At 33.9% G+C, this 17,105-nt stretch overlaps 1 protein-coding gene across 1 annotated transcript in view; it reads left to right on the top strand.

The window, feature by feature from the left end:
- The window catches only part of LOC145691735 (seminal metalloprotease 1-like), a 40,467-nt gene extending 24,349 nt beyond the window's left edge, over positions 1-16,118 (top strand). The window contains exons 3-6 of the mRNA XM_081767066.1: positions 2,734-2,889; positions 6,405-6,710; positions 11,453-11,586; positions 15,875-16,118. Coding sequence (XP_081623192.1) covers positions 2,734-2,889; positions 6,405-6,710; positions 11,453-11,586; positions 15,875-15,955 — 677 coding nt within the window. The 3' untranslated portion in view covers positions 15,956-16,118. The remainder of the gene's footprint in view (positions 1-2,733; positions 2,890-6,404; positions 6,711-11,452; positions 11,587-15,874) is intronic.
- Positions 16,119-17,105: the final 987 nt, after the last annotated feature.

Genomic DNA, 17,105 nt, shown 5'->3' on the forward strand with positions numbered 1-17,105 from the left:
AACCAATATAGTTTCGGTATAAAATTTCACTTACTTTCTGTTCTCTATCGGAAAATACTATTGTGAGCTTCAGATATTTTATTAGAGTCTAATGTAAGTTCATTTTACAAAATTAACCCTTTAAAGAGCAATTTTTTTCCAATCAGACTGTTTCTTTTTTTTAATTTGGAGTGGTTTTCGGGGTAGGAAACAAGGGATTTTTTTTAATTAATGCATATATTATGGGGTCTATGGGACATTTTTTGGTGTTCGCATATATATAGGGTCTATGCAAAATTGCACGTTGACATCTGCAAAGTTCACTGAAAACAGATGGAAGCAATGAAACTTGACGAATTGCCAGCATATTTGCACTTTTGCACTCATTACTCCTCTGTGTAACAAAGAAAAACTGAACAGTTCAAAATCTGCCCACCTCAACGAGCAAAGAAAGCTTAAAGATAAGAATATGACGTAACTCCGCGTGCAGCAAATAAGACAGTGTTCAACTCTGGCTTACTATGACATCTAGCGGGAAATTCAGAACTTCGTTGGTGAAACGGCATCTTAGCTAATACCAAAGCAGCTTTTCTATGTCCGAACTAAAATCTACACACTCCAATACAGTTTTAAAGTAAACTTTGGATATATGCAAGACTGCTGCACACTAAAGGGTTAAAGATGTTAATTGCAATCCTAGATTCGGTGTTATAGTTTCATAGTTATAACCGTCTCCGGTTCGAATTTTATAAATATTGCTCATAAAATGTTACTAACTGATATTTTCTTTACGCTTTAAAAGGAATAATTTTGTTCCACAAAGTTGGTATATTTTCAGAACACTTATCGCTAACAATATTAAATTTTTAAGCAATTTTTGTTGTTATTGAATGTTAGTCTAGCAGTCTTAGAAAACACTTGTTGGATCTAGGAAAGCATGTTGTAATGAACTGTTTATTACACATTTGCGAGACACCGACGCCATAATGTTACGAGTTTTGAAATTTCAACTTCAATTTACATGTTAGCTCAAGTTATTTGCTATAACGTTGATGTGCTTCCGTTAACATTGTGGAATACTTGCCCGAACTTTAATTTCTAACCCATTGTTTTATATGGAGAAAATATTTTTCTGTTTACTTTGAGATGAACTGGATTTTTATTAGTTATATTTTACTGATTTCTTTGAATAATTTACATAAATGTTTCTATTTTGTCGGAATTAAATTTTCAAATAATTAATATTTAATAATCGGATCAAATTTAATTAATATACAATTTTCATGGTATACTCACAATTGACGATGAAAAAGAAATTAACGATGATATTATCTAGATTTGAAGGTGAAATAAGTAAAATTAGATCACTAACATCGTAGTTTATTTTAAAGAAAATAAGAAAAGAATACCCAATGCTTATAACTCATAGACTTCGTAAATACTCACACCTTAAGAACCCACGATACTTTCTTAATTCAGTTTTGGAGGAAATTCAATAATCACCTTCAGGCACATAGCCAGGATTTCATAATAGGGGAAGGGGGAGGTCCGTGACATGAAATACTGCGGCTATCACACCAGAGGCTCGATCAATCTAAACTATTTTACTGGCAACTTATATTGGTTTGTTAGTACAATAAAATGAGGATGAGTTAGTAAGTATTTTAATAACAAACTATGAAGAAATCTCGAGTAAAAGGACAAAAAAAGAGTATTGAAAAAGATTTTACAATATTTACGTTTCTTCCTTTGTTCATTCAAATACTTGTATAAAAAAAATTCCTTTCATTATGACCTCAACTATTATATAAAATACATATCCACTATTATAAAAAGCACATACCGAATAATGTCTTGTAAAATATCTTACAATGTCTGCGTTCCTTTCGCCCAAAACTGGTTTATCGATCGTCATTTGTAGTCCATAGTATTAGCATGGAGTTATGGGGCGTTTACACTTAGTCGATTTGCGTTCGATTCAGTTGAATTGAAGTCGCTTTCAACTTAATCGACCGTGTAAACGGGACTTCAACTTAATCGCTTGTTGATCGAAGGCGACTAATCGACTGGCAACTGAATTAAAAGACGTTCTATTTTCTGTGGTCGAAATAATTGAACACATCCATCAATCTGATTCGGCCTAGTTGCTTCGATTTAGTGGCAAATGCAGCGAGTCGATTTAGTCGTGCGACTAAATCGACTAAGTGTAAACGCCCCATTAGATGGAATTCGGAATGTTCCGTTACAATAATAACCCCGTTATAATAATATCCATTTTTAACTTGACCTCCTTCCGTTTCCTCCACACAAAGCTCCTCAAAAGAAAGAGTAATCAAACACTTGTTGTTGCTTTTTATTTTTAATCCTGATTCTTCTTTTTCTCGTTTCTTTTTGTTTCATCCTTCCTTAATTTTTTTCATTTCTGGTTTCGACGGGGGGTATGGACCCCTGGACACCCTCCCTTGGCTAAGTGCCTGTCACCTTACACAATTTGGTCAATTTTTTTTTTTTTTTTTTTTTGCTTAAAGAAGGGCGTTGCACATACTTCTGGTTATATGTATAAAATAGAAACTAGAAAAAGCCTAAGTTTCCTGTGTTTATGTCGGATTTTTTAATTATATAAATTGATGCACAACTGGATAACTAAATTACAGCACACAAGAAAAATCTTTATATTAATTTACTATTTATATTACTGATAATTTAACAAATATCGAAGTTATAAACTTAGATTCAATAATTTTTAAATTTCAGTACGAAGGGAACCTGACTTGAAGCTATCGATGAAGCTGAATCCTGACGAAGTGCATCGAGATATAATTTCTGCTCACATACCACGCAGCAGAGTTCAAAATATTAACCATAAATGGCCAAATGCAAAAATTCCTTATGTTATCAGAGATCATTTCTGTAAGTATTATTTTTGTTGTTTTTGTTTGTTTACAACAAGTACTATAAGCACAAAAAAATGTGTGTGTGACGCACTTATGGAAAGGATAAACGGCATCTTTGTAACCAACAATGTATTTTGCTGCCACATAGAGTACAAAACTAGAAGCTGTCATACATAATAAAGGATTGAAAACTAACGGTATACTTTTCACCGTCACAAAAGCTCGTTTTTCTTATTTTCTAAAGTAGTTTGACATGAAAATTTACCATCATGTATGATACCTTGTTCAGTTCAACATGAATTATCGATTGATGTGGTGGATCTCGACCTGAAAGTCAGTACATATTTTAGCTCATTCCCTTAACTACAGCACAATGAAACGTTATCAGCGTTGCCAGACTCATAGCTCGGTATTATTCCAAAACCTGATCGAAATTATGCTAGATTCGGTCAATTTATGCGAGATCCTCATAATTAGTAATTCAGGAGTTTTAAAAGAAAAAAAGGAAGTTGAGATACGATAACATAAGTTAAAATACGCAGAGCGCAAGAATGCGTGGATAGAACTAAATACTTCACGCACCAAAGTTTTAGCTCAACTAAACTAGTGCAGTCGTTGCCAGACTCAATGGCGTATATATCGTATAAATGAATGCAAAGTGTTTGTTTACATATTTTGAAACAAAATTACCTCGCAGCGAAAGCAGAGTTGGGAATTGTCTGTGGCGGGGGGGGAGGGTTTTTGGTCGGTCTCGGACCTTTCATTTCAGGAATAAAGATGGTCATGAAGTCTGGTGAAGTTCTCAAAAAGTTGGGGGGAGAATGGCCCCCATATCCTCGCCCATGCCTGGGAGTTAAAGGAATAGAAAACCCTGGGTGGAGCCAAAAAAAAAAAAAAAAAAGCCCAAAGCCGTTTCTAACTTACTTCGGAAATAAAGACTGTCTGTATGGTTTACCGACTGTATGAATCAATGGAAGAGGATACATTTCTGCCGTCCTTTTTCTTCTCACGAACTTCTTTCTCATCTCCAAGTTATACGGCTTTTTGATAAACTTGCTGAAATTATGCTAGATTTGGGCAGGATGCTAAAAGCAAGATGCTAGATGCTAAAGACATGCAAATTATGCTAGATCTAGCATCATTACGCTAGATCTGGCAACGCTGAACGTTATATATTATAAATATTGTACTATAAGATAGAGTTATGTTTTAGCTACAACACAAGACACTGATTCTTTTGGTTGTGTCTTCTGATATCGAAAAAGGCAACAAATAAAAGAAAATATTTGATTCGTTTTACAATAAGCACACAATATGTCAGTTGCTGTTAGATCTTACTAGAAGTGCTCAATTTTATGAAATGTTTATTTGAATGTGTGAAGTACTTTATAGTAACTACCTTATTATGAAATAGATATATTGCTTGACCGTTTTTCATATTATGTTTCTCATTTTATGTAAATATTAATTGACATTTACGAAAACAGATTTTAAGACAAAACTTGCACAGAACATCATAATGCGTTGTTGCCAAATTTGTAAGTTTAATTCCTGGATTCTAGCATTGTAGTTCGAGAAGCGGAACTTAGTTGCGAATCGCGGTAAGGATCGAAAAGAAGAATTCCATGGTTACTTCCTTTATTATCTGTCTCTAGTAAACATTCGACACTATCTGGCAACGCCGCACTATTCAAGCAGCGTTTAGCATAGCACCGAGAACACTAGTAGCAATATTTGGCTATATCTCATAAAGTATACTATGTACTATCGTCTTGCTAGTACCACAGTAACATAAGAGAAAGTACACAAGCAGGGGCGGATCCAGGAGATGATCAAGGGAGGGGCTAAACCATATTTTGCCGTTTTATTCAGTGTAAAGTAGGATTGAAGCCCATTTTATCCAGTGTATACCTGAGCGTCAAGGGGGGGGGTATAGCCCCTATAGCCCACCCCTTGGATCCGCCACTGTACACAAGCGTATTCACATCGAAATAAAATAAACTGTTTAACAGCATTCTTTGTAAGTTTGACATGTAAGTTTGTTTTGGACAATATAATTTCAGTTGATTTTCTCGTGTTTCTTCCCTCATCTCCCACAGTATATCCTCACCAATTAGTTATAATCATCGTCCTTGATAATCCGTCTGGTTTAGCCTACAGGGGGATTATCTTCATATGTAGAAATATCTTTCGAACAATTCCAAACTTTCCTATTCCTCAGAATAATTTATTTTCTACAGCGCTGGTAATAATAATATATTCTTATCCTTCTCCCGCTTCTGTAACAACTACTTCCACTACCACCACTATAATAATAATAATAATAATAATAATAATAATAATAATAATAATAATAATAATAATAATAATAATAATAATAATAATAATAATAATAATAATATCGCATCGGTGTATTGTAATGCACACTCTACCATTAATTCAGCATCGCACTCAACTCAAGAGCTGTTTTAAGCATTCACAGAAGCAATTGTAAATTTAAATCTGCAGCAGGATTTGATGTCCGTATAGACATGAAGAACAGAAAAATACTCTTTTAATTGAGATGAACACTAAACCTAACATTTGGAGGAAAAAAAAAAAAAAAGAGAGAGAGAGAATTCCATTCATGCTTCAGGTTTCACTATGTGGTTTACTTATCTGCACCAACTGGTACTACTTTCAGGATGTCTTAGTCTAATACAAATACTATATGTTTTATGACATTCTTGTGATATGCTATTGTCAAAAGCAACAGTGCTATGTCGTCATGTACGGGACCCGCGATATATCACAAATCGAGAAAATGAACGTCCCAAAACAACAGCACAATTTATCTAACTGACTGGGATTGCACTGGATAAGTCTCTCTCAATGCTCCGAACTAAGTAGCTAATTGTTTCAATGGTACTAAATAGGTAAGAAAAAAAGTTTGGAAGAAGTTGATGGTTAAGTTGTCAGAAAATCCTGTTACTAAAAAATTAGTAGATAACCGAATCTTATAGCAAGCTTTTGCCTTATAAAATACGCTTTTTTGAAACAACTTTCGCAACGAAATATTAAACATTGATAACGAAAAAGTAAACCAATGTTTCTCCAGTAAGTATCCAAGCAGAATTCCATGATTAGTTCCTTTACTACCTGGACATGGTACACTATTCCTGTAGCATTTGGTTTAGCACCAGGAACACCTAGTGATCTACCGTATGTGTGAATGATTTATCTTTATTTATCCTAAAATAAGTTATTATTGTGAAGCGAAGGAATTTTCTACCAAAAATGATATGTGGGAGGAATTCACTGCAGGGTTTTGCAATCATGCTCTGTGCTTCAGGAAACAACTTAAGTTATGATTTTATTTTAATACTGATTTTTTTAATTCATTAAGTTACTATTTTTTGGTTATGTTATTTTAATATTCGATTTATATTTTCGAATATTATCTTTCTTCTTCACTCATTTGTATACCTTTTCTTTATAGAAATAAATGCGGTACCGATTTCAATATCCAATATAATTTTCTTCTTTCTACAGATTCTCGTCAGTATAATGAAATTCTGAGAGCAATGACGGATATAAGCAAAGTATCATGTATTCAATTTGTTCCTAAAACCCCTAAGGATAAGCATTATTTGGATATTGGAGTATTTGACAAAAATCTTTGTTCATCACACATAGGACGCTCTGCACTAGAAGGACAGAAATTAAATCTTGGTTGTGAAGGTTGGGCTAAAGGGACTGTAATCCATGAACTGATGCATGCTATTGGCTTTCATCACGAACATAACAGGCCAGATAGAGATGAATACGTAGAGGTGTTGTCTGAAAATATTCTACCAGGTAAATGTTATACATTGCTATCATTTTAATCACTTCAGAAATTATTTCACAGCATTAATTAAACATCCAACAAGAATTGGGCTTCTTCACACTGTATACATTTAGAGTGATTTTTATGTAAGTGAATATCTATATAACGATATTTTAGAATATCTACAGTGACCTCAATAATCCTAATGAAGTTCACTCGGGCAGACGGTTCTAGAAACAAGAAAATTTATAGGTAAAATATGAAGTGAAACATTTTTTGGTGAAGGAATGAGTGTGAATATAAGTAATTACTGTCAGTGTAGAACATATTGAAATTAATTTTTTAGCGATAGTGAAAGTATTGTATGTGTAAGTTTATTCTAACCTATCTTAAAATGTAAGAAATGTGTCAAAATATGGTAGAGCCGTCTGCTCAAGTAATGCCACCTAATGTTCAGTATATTATTGTCTTCATATTGTTAATTTATATTTCACTGTTTTAATTCGGAGAATTAGATAATAGAGGAAATAGCTGTCCTACATTTACTGTACTGGAATAGTGTTACAAATAATTACTTTGATTATGTTTGATCTAACCATCGGAAAGATACAAAACTTAAAAATTGGGATTATTAATAAGATTTTAATCTTATTACACTGGATTATACTGCGATAAACTATAATTTTGTTATGGTAATTGGCAAGCTTTAGAAATCAAATTAAACATCTTTAAGTTTTACGTCATGTGCTTATGCCGTCAAGGTTAAAGGAGACGGTGATGACGAGAAATGATAGAATAAAAATATTCTACCTGGGAGGAAACGTGAGAACCCCAAGAAAACCTACGCACACTGTTTGTCCATCCCAAATCTCACTTGGCATGATCTGGAATCGGACCAAGGAATCCATGAACCAGAGGTCGAGAAAGATCTACCACTAAGCCACAGCGACCCTTTGGCGAACTTTGAGTGCAATTATGTAGCATTGTACTCTATTTCTTTTGGCACAAAATTATTGTGTAATTTCCGTACCCCATATCACATGGAGCATACGCTATTGTTGTAACGATTCCCAATGAGTGACTCACATCTGAATGATGCTCTTTCCCTGTATCCCATATTAGTAAGTGAAAGCAGTTTGAGATTATATTTTGTCGCCAAATCTCTGAGCGAAGGCAAGAGACGGGGAAAAAAATATGGTTTAGGCCATTCAGTTCAACCTGTAGTTTATAAGACACAGAGCTAGTTGAATTTTTCACCTTTTTTACCTGGTAATGAATTCAAGTAAATATAACATGCTTCTTTAATTAGAGCTGTTTATAACAATTCCAGTTAACTTGCATTCTTATTAACTAAGATAATGTTCACCTTACCAGAAATAAATGAGTGAGGGCTAGAAATTGTTTCCCTTTTAAATTTAATAATTTGTACATTCATTTCCAGAACATTAATCTCTTGCTACTACGGTATCACATTAAATAAGATGACAATATTAGCACCATTTGGTATTGTATAAGTAGAACAATTTTTAACTTTGCATAAAGGTTTGCAATTACTCTCACAATCTTACTCTAAGGTTCTAGGATGTGTTTGACCACACAGAAAAAAATAATAGGAAATAAGTTGGATTCCTAAGACGCTGTAGGGAACATCAATTTATTTGTCCTAATGAATGTTGTACTTTGGTTACGTTACGATTTTCGCGGGATTACAACGTCACCAACTTAATGCTTGAGACAGGAGATGTATTTAGGATCGAATCTCATGCTGCATCGCATGAAATCTAGTGTCACTTGTTTCCATTTTCTTTTAAGAAGAAGCACTGCCTTACATGCAAATGTGTGAAGAACCGTTTGCCGTGCATATAAAAAATACACTGTTTTCAAAGCAAATATTCATTAAACTAAAGTCGGAATTATCTGGATCATTATTTCTCTTGATATACAACTACTATATATACTCTTGTCTTTTTCGGATTAATGTTGTTTTAGGTTACTAACCACGATACATTTATTCTTTCACTCGAAATATAAGTCAAACATTTCTTTTCATGTAGCGGCATACCCTTCATTTATATGTGTCTGCATAGCCTATTTTAATTTTGTTGGATAATTCACCTGCTGTTGTACACTATGGTAGGTTACATTTTCTAACCGCCAAGTAAACTGGAAAAAGAAGTTCGATGCAATGCAAAGAGATACCAAATAAGCTTCGGCTTCCAGGTGCATGCTATTCTGTCATTCGATCGGAACCTATCCCACTTAATCACTGAATTTTACCGGAAGTGGTGCTTATCGTTGAATTCGACCAATTTGTTCAATCGTATAATAACTTAAATTTTAAACATCTCTGTTGCAATCTATAAGAATTACCACATATTGATCTTCATTATCTCTTTAGTTTTTGATGCAATAAAAGGTTATAGGAACTGATTCTGGATTTCGCCAATAAGTGATATCATACAAGTACAAACAATGATGATTCCAGAACGCTGGCAGTGAAAAATACCCCCGGAGCTACACAAAATCCCCAAGATATTTCTCTAATCGATATTAACCCTTAGTTACTAGTATCTTTGTAATACTACTTCAATCCGGGTTTTTTTTAAAGACCCCCAAGGAAAATGTAACTGAATCAATGAGTGTGAAAGAGCTGCACACTGTGGTGTCAAACTACTAGTTTTCGTCGTCACCTTTATGGTCGTGTTCATTCTGAAAATTCAGTACACCTTATTATAATTATACCACATTGACTTGACACATAGTCTTCCGTTCCAAGAGCTGCTATCGGCTGGAGGAATTCCACTTCCTTTGGGGTAGACGGCTGCAAGGCTCTCTCGTTTAGCTGAAGCTGAACACTTTTTGGTTCAACGCGTGGATGTGTCGGGGGCGTGTGCTTTAGTTCCCATTTTTGCCACGCATTCTGACAGCACTATAATAATAAACATGAACATTAATATTCAGACTCATGAATGCCTATATGTAACAAATATTAAATGAACATATTTTTTAGTAATTCTATTAGGTATAGAAAGTGTTTGATTCAAAACTAACAATAGTTTGAAAGTAGGTAGTTTTTCATGTACAACTATAAAGTCTTTACATTCTAAATATGTTTGTATACCGAACTTTCAAATTTGTTTCTTGTTCAGTCTTAATTAAAATCGATTACTTGTATTTAATTCATCACATATTTGTTCTACGAGTCAAAACTATGCTCCAATTCTTTGCTTGGCTTGCTGCATTGGAGTTTAGTTCCTAGCACCGAAGAAATGAGATTTGTTCCTACACTATAACATAAAATCCATCGCAATCCATTTCAAGGCCGAACTGGGAGTCAAACCAGTGCCCCGGTGAATCGCATTCGCGCGAAACCAGCAGACCTGGTCCAATTCTTATAATGTAGACTAAATATAAAATCTGTACTAGGAGCCAAAATGAAAATGTTCAGTACAAAGGCAAGAATTTACTTCAGACCTGGTGGCACGTAGACCCAAGCGCATTTTTCAGACTATTATTTGAATTACTTCCATAGTGAATACTAGATAGCCCCGTTTAAAGTGAGCAGTGTTAGGCACATAACTTACATTTTGACATTAAACGGACCTTTTTTATTTTTGGCGCTTAGCACGGATTTTATTTTCAGTCTACATATTGCTCATTCTTGCAATTTTTTAAGAATTTGCAATCTACTTTTATGTCACAAAAGCAGTTCAAAAATTTTTTTGGGGAAAATTTGAATTACAAATGTTCAAAGTGTAGAAACTTTTAATACAGATTTAGTTATAAAACTAGAATTTCAACTATAGCTCATGCATTAACCTATTCTTTACAATTATTTTTGCACCTGTCTTGGAAATAATAAAAGAAAATTGGAAGTTGCTGTAACACTCGAATTTATGACTTCCAATCACTAATTGCTGGTTATGTATCACATTACCACCATTTCTTATACGTCCTTTCCGGTTCATTTCCTTCGTCTGTACTGTTTGTAGTACTGCTTGATTTACTTTCCAAATCATTTATGGCAACTTTCTTATCACTTTTCCTACACGAATAGTTTCTCAGAATAACTTGAAGCAAAAACATCTACTGAGTTATCACCCTTCAATATTTCTCTTCCAATCGTAGTAAAGCACGTGATAAGAAACGCGTTAAACTTCAATTCAACCGGAGGAAAAAGAACTCCAACGTAAAGACTATATTGCAAAACTTCTTCCTCAGGCCAAGTTGCTTCTCTGGGGACAAACATGGTGTTCATGGAATTTCCCGGGTTTCTCTCTTTCCTCCTATTTTCTTTTCCGTTATTCAACCACTTCAGATATACTTATTATCTTCTCATGTAACAAATACAGGTATTGCATAACCGTAAGAAGTAAAACTCAAGAAATCATGTAAACAGCTTTGGGTGGTGAGTGGATGTAAATCTGCAGAGGTACATCGTAGTGCAAATGATGGGTAAATGCAGAGCCGAGAGCGTCGCGACATAGGAGGAATACTAAAGTTTTCAGAGTCAGTCACTGACTATTAATGCTAATTACAAGAGCTATAAAAGTAAAACACTTTCAAAATAAATATTTTCTCATAATTAAACCCAGCTTTCAGTATTGAACTACTTCGGGTACGCCACTCATATATAGAGGCTGAAAATTTCCTAAATTCTGTAATATTTTACAGAAATTTACACTTTTACCTAAAATTTAGGACCATTTAGTTTGAAGCTGGATATTTTACTTTTACTACTTTCTGATATATGTCTTTCTTTAATTATTAGATTATCTTAATGAATTCGAGAAGATACCAAGTACTGAAGTGAATGATTATGGTGTTAGTTATGATTATTATAGTATCATGCATATCTCACCATTTGCATACAGCAAGAACGGCAAACCTACTATCAAGCCTAAGGTAAGTTTTAATTGATTTGGTTCTTACTAGTAAATTTACGGTTAAATTATTTCTCATAACGTTATTGTAGCTAACATAAGAGCACACCATGTGTAATATTTATATTTCTAAGCCACGTATTCTTCTATTCCCAGTATTTACAAGGGATTATTGGTGCTTGAGGATATTGATTGGGTAAGGTACGTGACAGCAATATAAAATAGACCTTAAATTGAATTAATTGCAAAACATAAATGATTTTCTTGCTATATATTGCACTTCATTCTAGAGAGTAACGTATCGGAAATCCAAGAGATCGTGGGAAGCCATAGCCAGATTGTGGGCGTTATACATCATTTGAATGGTCATGAGCAATACATTTAGAGTATAGACACATGTTCCTGAGTTTTAGAATATAGAAGAAAGTGACAGCAAACATTTATAAGTTTGAAAATTTGGAACATTTATAGTTCTGGACAGATTGTCATTATAGTTACATGTTCAAATTGATTGAAGGATATTTGTAATATCTTCTCTCAAATATATATTAAATACAAAAATGGTGATTACGATGGATGGCTAGATGTGATATGTCCCTTTTTTGTTCAGATTTTATGTTGAATTTGAATTTTGAGAGCAGCTTCCGTCTTTAATTTTCACATTAACTGCAATTATTCTATTATCAAAATCGTATAAATGTAGAATAGTATAAGTAATAAATATCAGAAATACCTCGTCAAATGTTTTTTAAAAAATCGCCACCTTGATCTTTCAACAAGAAATTTCTAACGCAGGGAAAATGTTATGGGGAATTGTCGAATCATAAGACATGGAATCTCGTTAAAATCTCACAAGCCACAAATTCAGGATTTACCCACAATGCATTTTACTTGCCAACTGTATGACAAAACGATTATGAAAGTTAAATATTGAAAAAATAAAACAAATTCTTGACTTATCAGTTTTGTTACATTTAGCTATGTTCATGTCAGTTCTAAAAGATCTGAATGTATTTAATCATACGTTTCAAACAACAATAACCAAAACTGATTTTTTTTTGAAAAAAGGTTGAACTGACTCCTCCCCTAGCACAGTAATTTATGTTATTATGTAAAATTAAATAAATGATTTATAAAACAACCAACCTAGTAATTGCATCAGAATTTGCCGGTTCTTCGTAATGCTAGTGTAACTGGCTTTTGCTGAGGTATAGATAAATTGAAGTGTTTACTTCTTTTAAGTATCATATGAAAGCGTTTCCTGCATGTTATAGTTAATACACCTACAGCAGTGTTTCTGTGCTCAAAAGTTAAGCGCTACTCATAACAGTTGTTGAGATATTTAACGAAATGTATGGGTCATAAAATTACAAAGAGAAACGAGGAAAGAAAGCTAAACATATAAAGAATGTTTAGAGTGAAAAGCAATATTTATGTTTCACAAAGCATCATAGTATATTTAGGAAATGTTGTAGTCACTTCTGTGTCTGATCCATGTTTATAGCATCATGTTGTAGTCACTGCCTATGTCTGACCCTCGACAGTTCGTGAAATTGTTAACCTGACTTTTAAATCTATTTTTCATTACACCACGTTCTTTTATCTTTCGTCACTGTCTGGAGATTTCCATGTGTAACTCCTACGGAGATAATTTGGAAACCATGCGTTTCTCACTATAAGTTTGAATTGGATACATATCTCTACTACTCTGTCACATCTACCATTCTTTTCTTCCAATCCGTAAGGATTCTGCAACATTTTGATCCACTCCTTCTTCTATCACGACATTCCATTCCCTTTTACTGATCCGTCTGTCTTCGTCTTAAAGTGTTTTTAGAAATCCGTTTATTGTGTCATAAGTCTTTTCAATTTCTCCATTATTATGAGAAGTTATCACACATGTGTTATCACAGTTTGATTTAGTTTTTCAAATGAGTAGTATTTTCCCACAAACTTGTATATATCCAACGACTACCCTAGTTCCTTGATTAGAATTATTCCCACTCCTCCTGTTGCTGGCCATCATTCTAGTATTCCTGTGTGGATTAGCCTATAGTCACACTCCAGAAGTCCTCATTTTCTGGCCATCTAATCTTACTCACTCCCGAAACATTTATAACAATACTTTTCATCTCCATTTTGAAGTTTCCTAATTTTCCGTACTGTAAAATTGTTCTTTTACTCCCATATTCTGGTTTTGTTCCTATCATTGTAAACATTCCTCTGTAGAACTGAATCTCCTGCAGTTTCTACCCGGAGATCCGATTGGTGAACTTTTTTCAATCGGTATTTCTTACAAGAGTGCTCATCATTTCATTTAATTTAATTTGATTGCTGATTCTAGAATATTCAGAAAATGGTCAGGCATTCGTCTTACCTTGCCTTCCACATCCTACAACGTTGACCGTGGAAGTAGTTCTTTCTTACCCCAAGGATGAAAAGGTGACCAAGTCTTTACCGGTTCCTCCGTTCATCAATAAGAGCAGTGATACTTGGTAAAGGGCACTCTTGATACTCTAACATTTCTTAATCATTTAATAATTAAATAATTATTAATAATTAGATCTTTCCCACTTCGGTACATCAAAGCGAATTGGTAGAAATACCAATGAGATATTTTAGTACTGAAGTAGGAAGGATATATTTCAGTCAAAGGAAATATCAACTAGAAATCAAGATTGCGTCATTTCCCCAAATATTAGAGTGGCGAATTTTGGAAAAATTACTCTGCATACGGAAGTGCATCATATGAGAGTAAAATAATTTCTATAGCAATTAGTTTCAAATCAAGAAAAGTTTGACCCCCGTGGACTTTGCTATTGCTGCACCTGCTGCACCGTTTAGTAGTACGCTAACTTTTTCATGCATTACTTACGTCTGATATTACTTACAAGCAAACATTTTCTTGTGTCACACGAAATGAGGAACGAGACTATGGTCAATCGATTCGTTAGTGAATAAGAAAATCCATAGGGGAAACCCTCGACAGCAACCGTTCCGTACTTTATTGGACAGAGTCGGTGCAGTGCCAACACAACACGTTGGGGATAATGAGACGTAATATGGCGCGAGTTCGATGAAAATATGCATAGAAGCGCAGTTAAACATATACAACAATATTACATTATACTCCGACAACACTCTCAAAAGTTAGGGCAGACGGGTAGCACGTAACGACAGAGGAGGAGGGCGGGTAGCGTGGAATATGGCGTAAGAGAAAAGTTCCTATAGAAGATATGACCACATACGAGCCGGACTTTAGGGGAATAGCATAGTAATATACAAGTCATATAAAGTGCATGGGTGGAGAGTAGAATGGCAAGAAGCAACGGCCCTCCAATTTCCTGAACTGACCTTTCAATGAATAGTAGTGTATTGGACTTTGCAGTGCATTTACACAGGGGCATATATTGTTGTCTTACATTTATGTGATCATCATCATCATCATAAACATATGACAATAAATGCTTACATGTATACAACAGTCTATACACATCGGATGTTACGTAGGGAGAGGGTCCGGACCCTAGAGATAATCCCCTCCATAACTCTCTTTATTCCATTTCTGCTTCGCGGTGTTGTCTATAGGCTGTCTATAGTTTGTGATTGATTACTTGACAATGTATTATTACTATACTATTCCCCTGACGTCTTACTTTTCCGTTTTTCTGAATTATATGAACATTTTTCCTTGTTCTTACCCGCCCCCTCCTCCGTCGTTATGTTATACATCTCTGCCCTAACTCGTCAGAGTATTGTCGAATATGATGCCCCATGTAGTATAGGTATGTTGTGTTTCTACGAATATTACCATCGAACTCGCTCCATATTTCGTCTCATTATCCACAACGTGTCGTGTTGCCAGTGCATCTACTCTTCCCGCATAAGTAAGGGACGGTTGCGCTCGAAAGTTTTTCCTCTTCACTAACACAAATCGATTGACCATAACCTATTTCTTTATTTCGTGTTACACCAAAAAATTTCCCTGTTAGATTAATTTTGGGTATTGCGGCTATACAATTTATTGCTGCTCTCTCAGACAATTCCTCAGAAAGACTTGCATTGTTAGTTGGTTTGATGCCAATGAACTTATAAGGTCTAATTGCAGCACGTTGATACTTTACATTATGCTGAGTAGTGGATAACATACAGAATGTGTAATTATTTATGTTGTATAGTGATATGAAAATATATGGTATAAATTTCGCGTCAATTAGACATTTTGTATTTGAATCTTCCTTAAACAATAATATACATATATGGACACATGCAGCAAATGTAAATATTGGAATCTTATTTTCTTATTTCAGATACCAAACATTGAACTTGGACAACGATCGGGGTTGAGCCCTAAAGATATACTAAAACTCAACCGGATGTATGAATGTTAAATGGTTTATGTACAGTTAATTCTTGTAAAAGAATAATGGTCCCCAGATCATAAGTGTAAAAAATATCTATCTATAATTATGTTTGAAAATTGTAGTGAAAACATAGAAATTTACATTTTTATTACTTTATGATTGATGTATTACCAAATATACACACGTTTAATAAACTATTATACATACATAGATCTTTGATATTCACCACACAACATATATGGAGTATAATAATATTAAAAGAACTTGAGCACAATTTTCTTCAAAACTTATTTCACTCCCTTATGAATAAAGACAATGTTGAAAATTAATTTTCATTCTGAATACAAAATACATTTTGACAAATATAGATCTAACTATATTTACGTATTTTATTTCTAATTACAACTATTGTAAATGTGCAGGGCTATAACTTGTAGGGACTGCAGGAAGGTCAACTTCCTCCAAGGGAAGCTCCCCGCCATTCGTAGGGTGCCCACGTAAAGACAAAATTGTCTTACTCCACATACGATACGAACATGAAATTATATGTAAAGCATGAAACAGGTTCACTACATTTCATTAACAAAACAGCACACAGCATGTTCAGATATTTTGTATAAACATAAGAATTACGGATATCTTCATGGGTTGGAAATCGTACTGGCAATTTGATCTGTATCGTAGAAAATAGCGTGAATTTTCATAAAACGTAGCGTAAAGTTCATTTGGGTATCTCTGAGGAATAATACTTCAGATTTATTTAATTTTTTTATATGGAATTACACAGGCATATACCCATAACACACCTTCTTGACGTAGATAGTTGAAGGTAACATGAATATTACAAGGAAGAAAAAGTAAAAAATAAAAGAAATACATAGGTACATATCAATGAGAAATACGAGTGTCAAATTTACCCTGTATTTAAAAATAGGTAACAGGTTCTTTCCTAGAAAGGAAAGAATCGATTTCTATGAAACACAGCCACTGATTTTTCCGATGTTCATAGTAATGTTTATCATTGGTATTGAACTCGCCTCATAACATTAAATTACTGCTAATGTTAAGAAAATATATAAAAGAGACTGTGGTTGAAAAAATAAAAAATAAATATAAATCTTGATAATATATATATATATATATATATATATATATATATATATATATATATATATAT

The sequence above is a fragment of the Thermobia domestica genome, chromosome 8 (genome assembly GCF_964235325.1).
Source record: "Thermobia domestica chromosome 8, izTheDome1.hap1.1, whole genome shotgun sequence".
NCBI lineage: Eukaryota > Metazoa > Arthropoda > Insecta > Zygentoma > Lepismatidae > Thermobia > Thermobia domestica.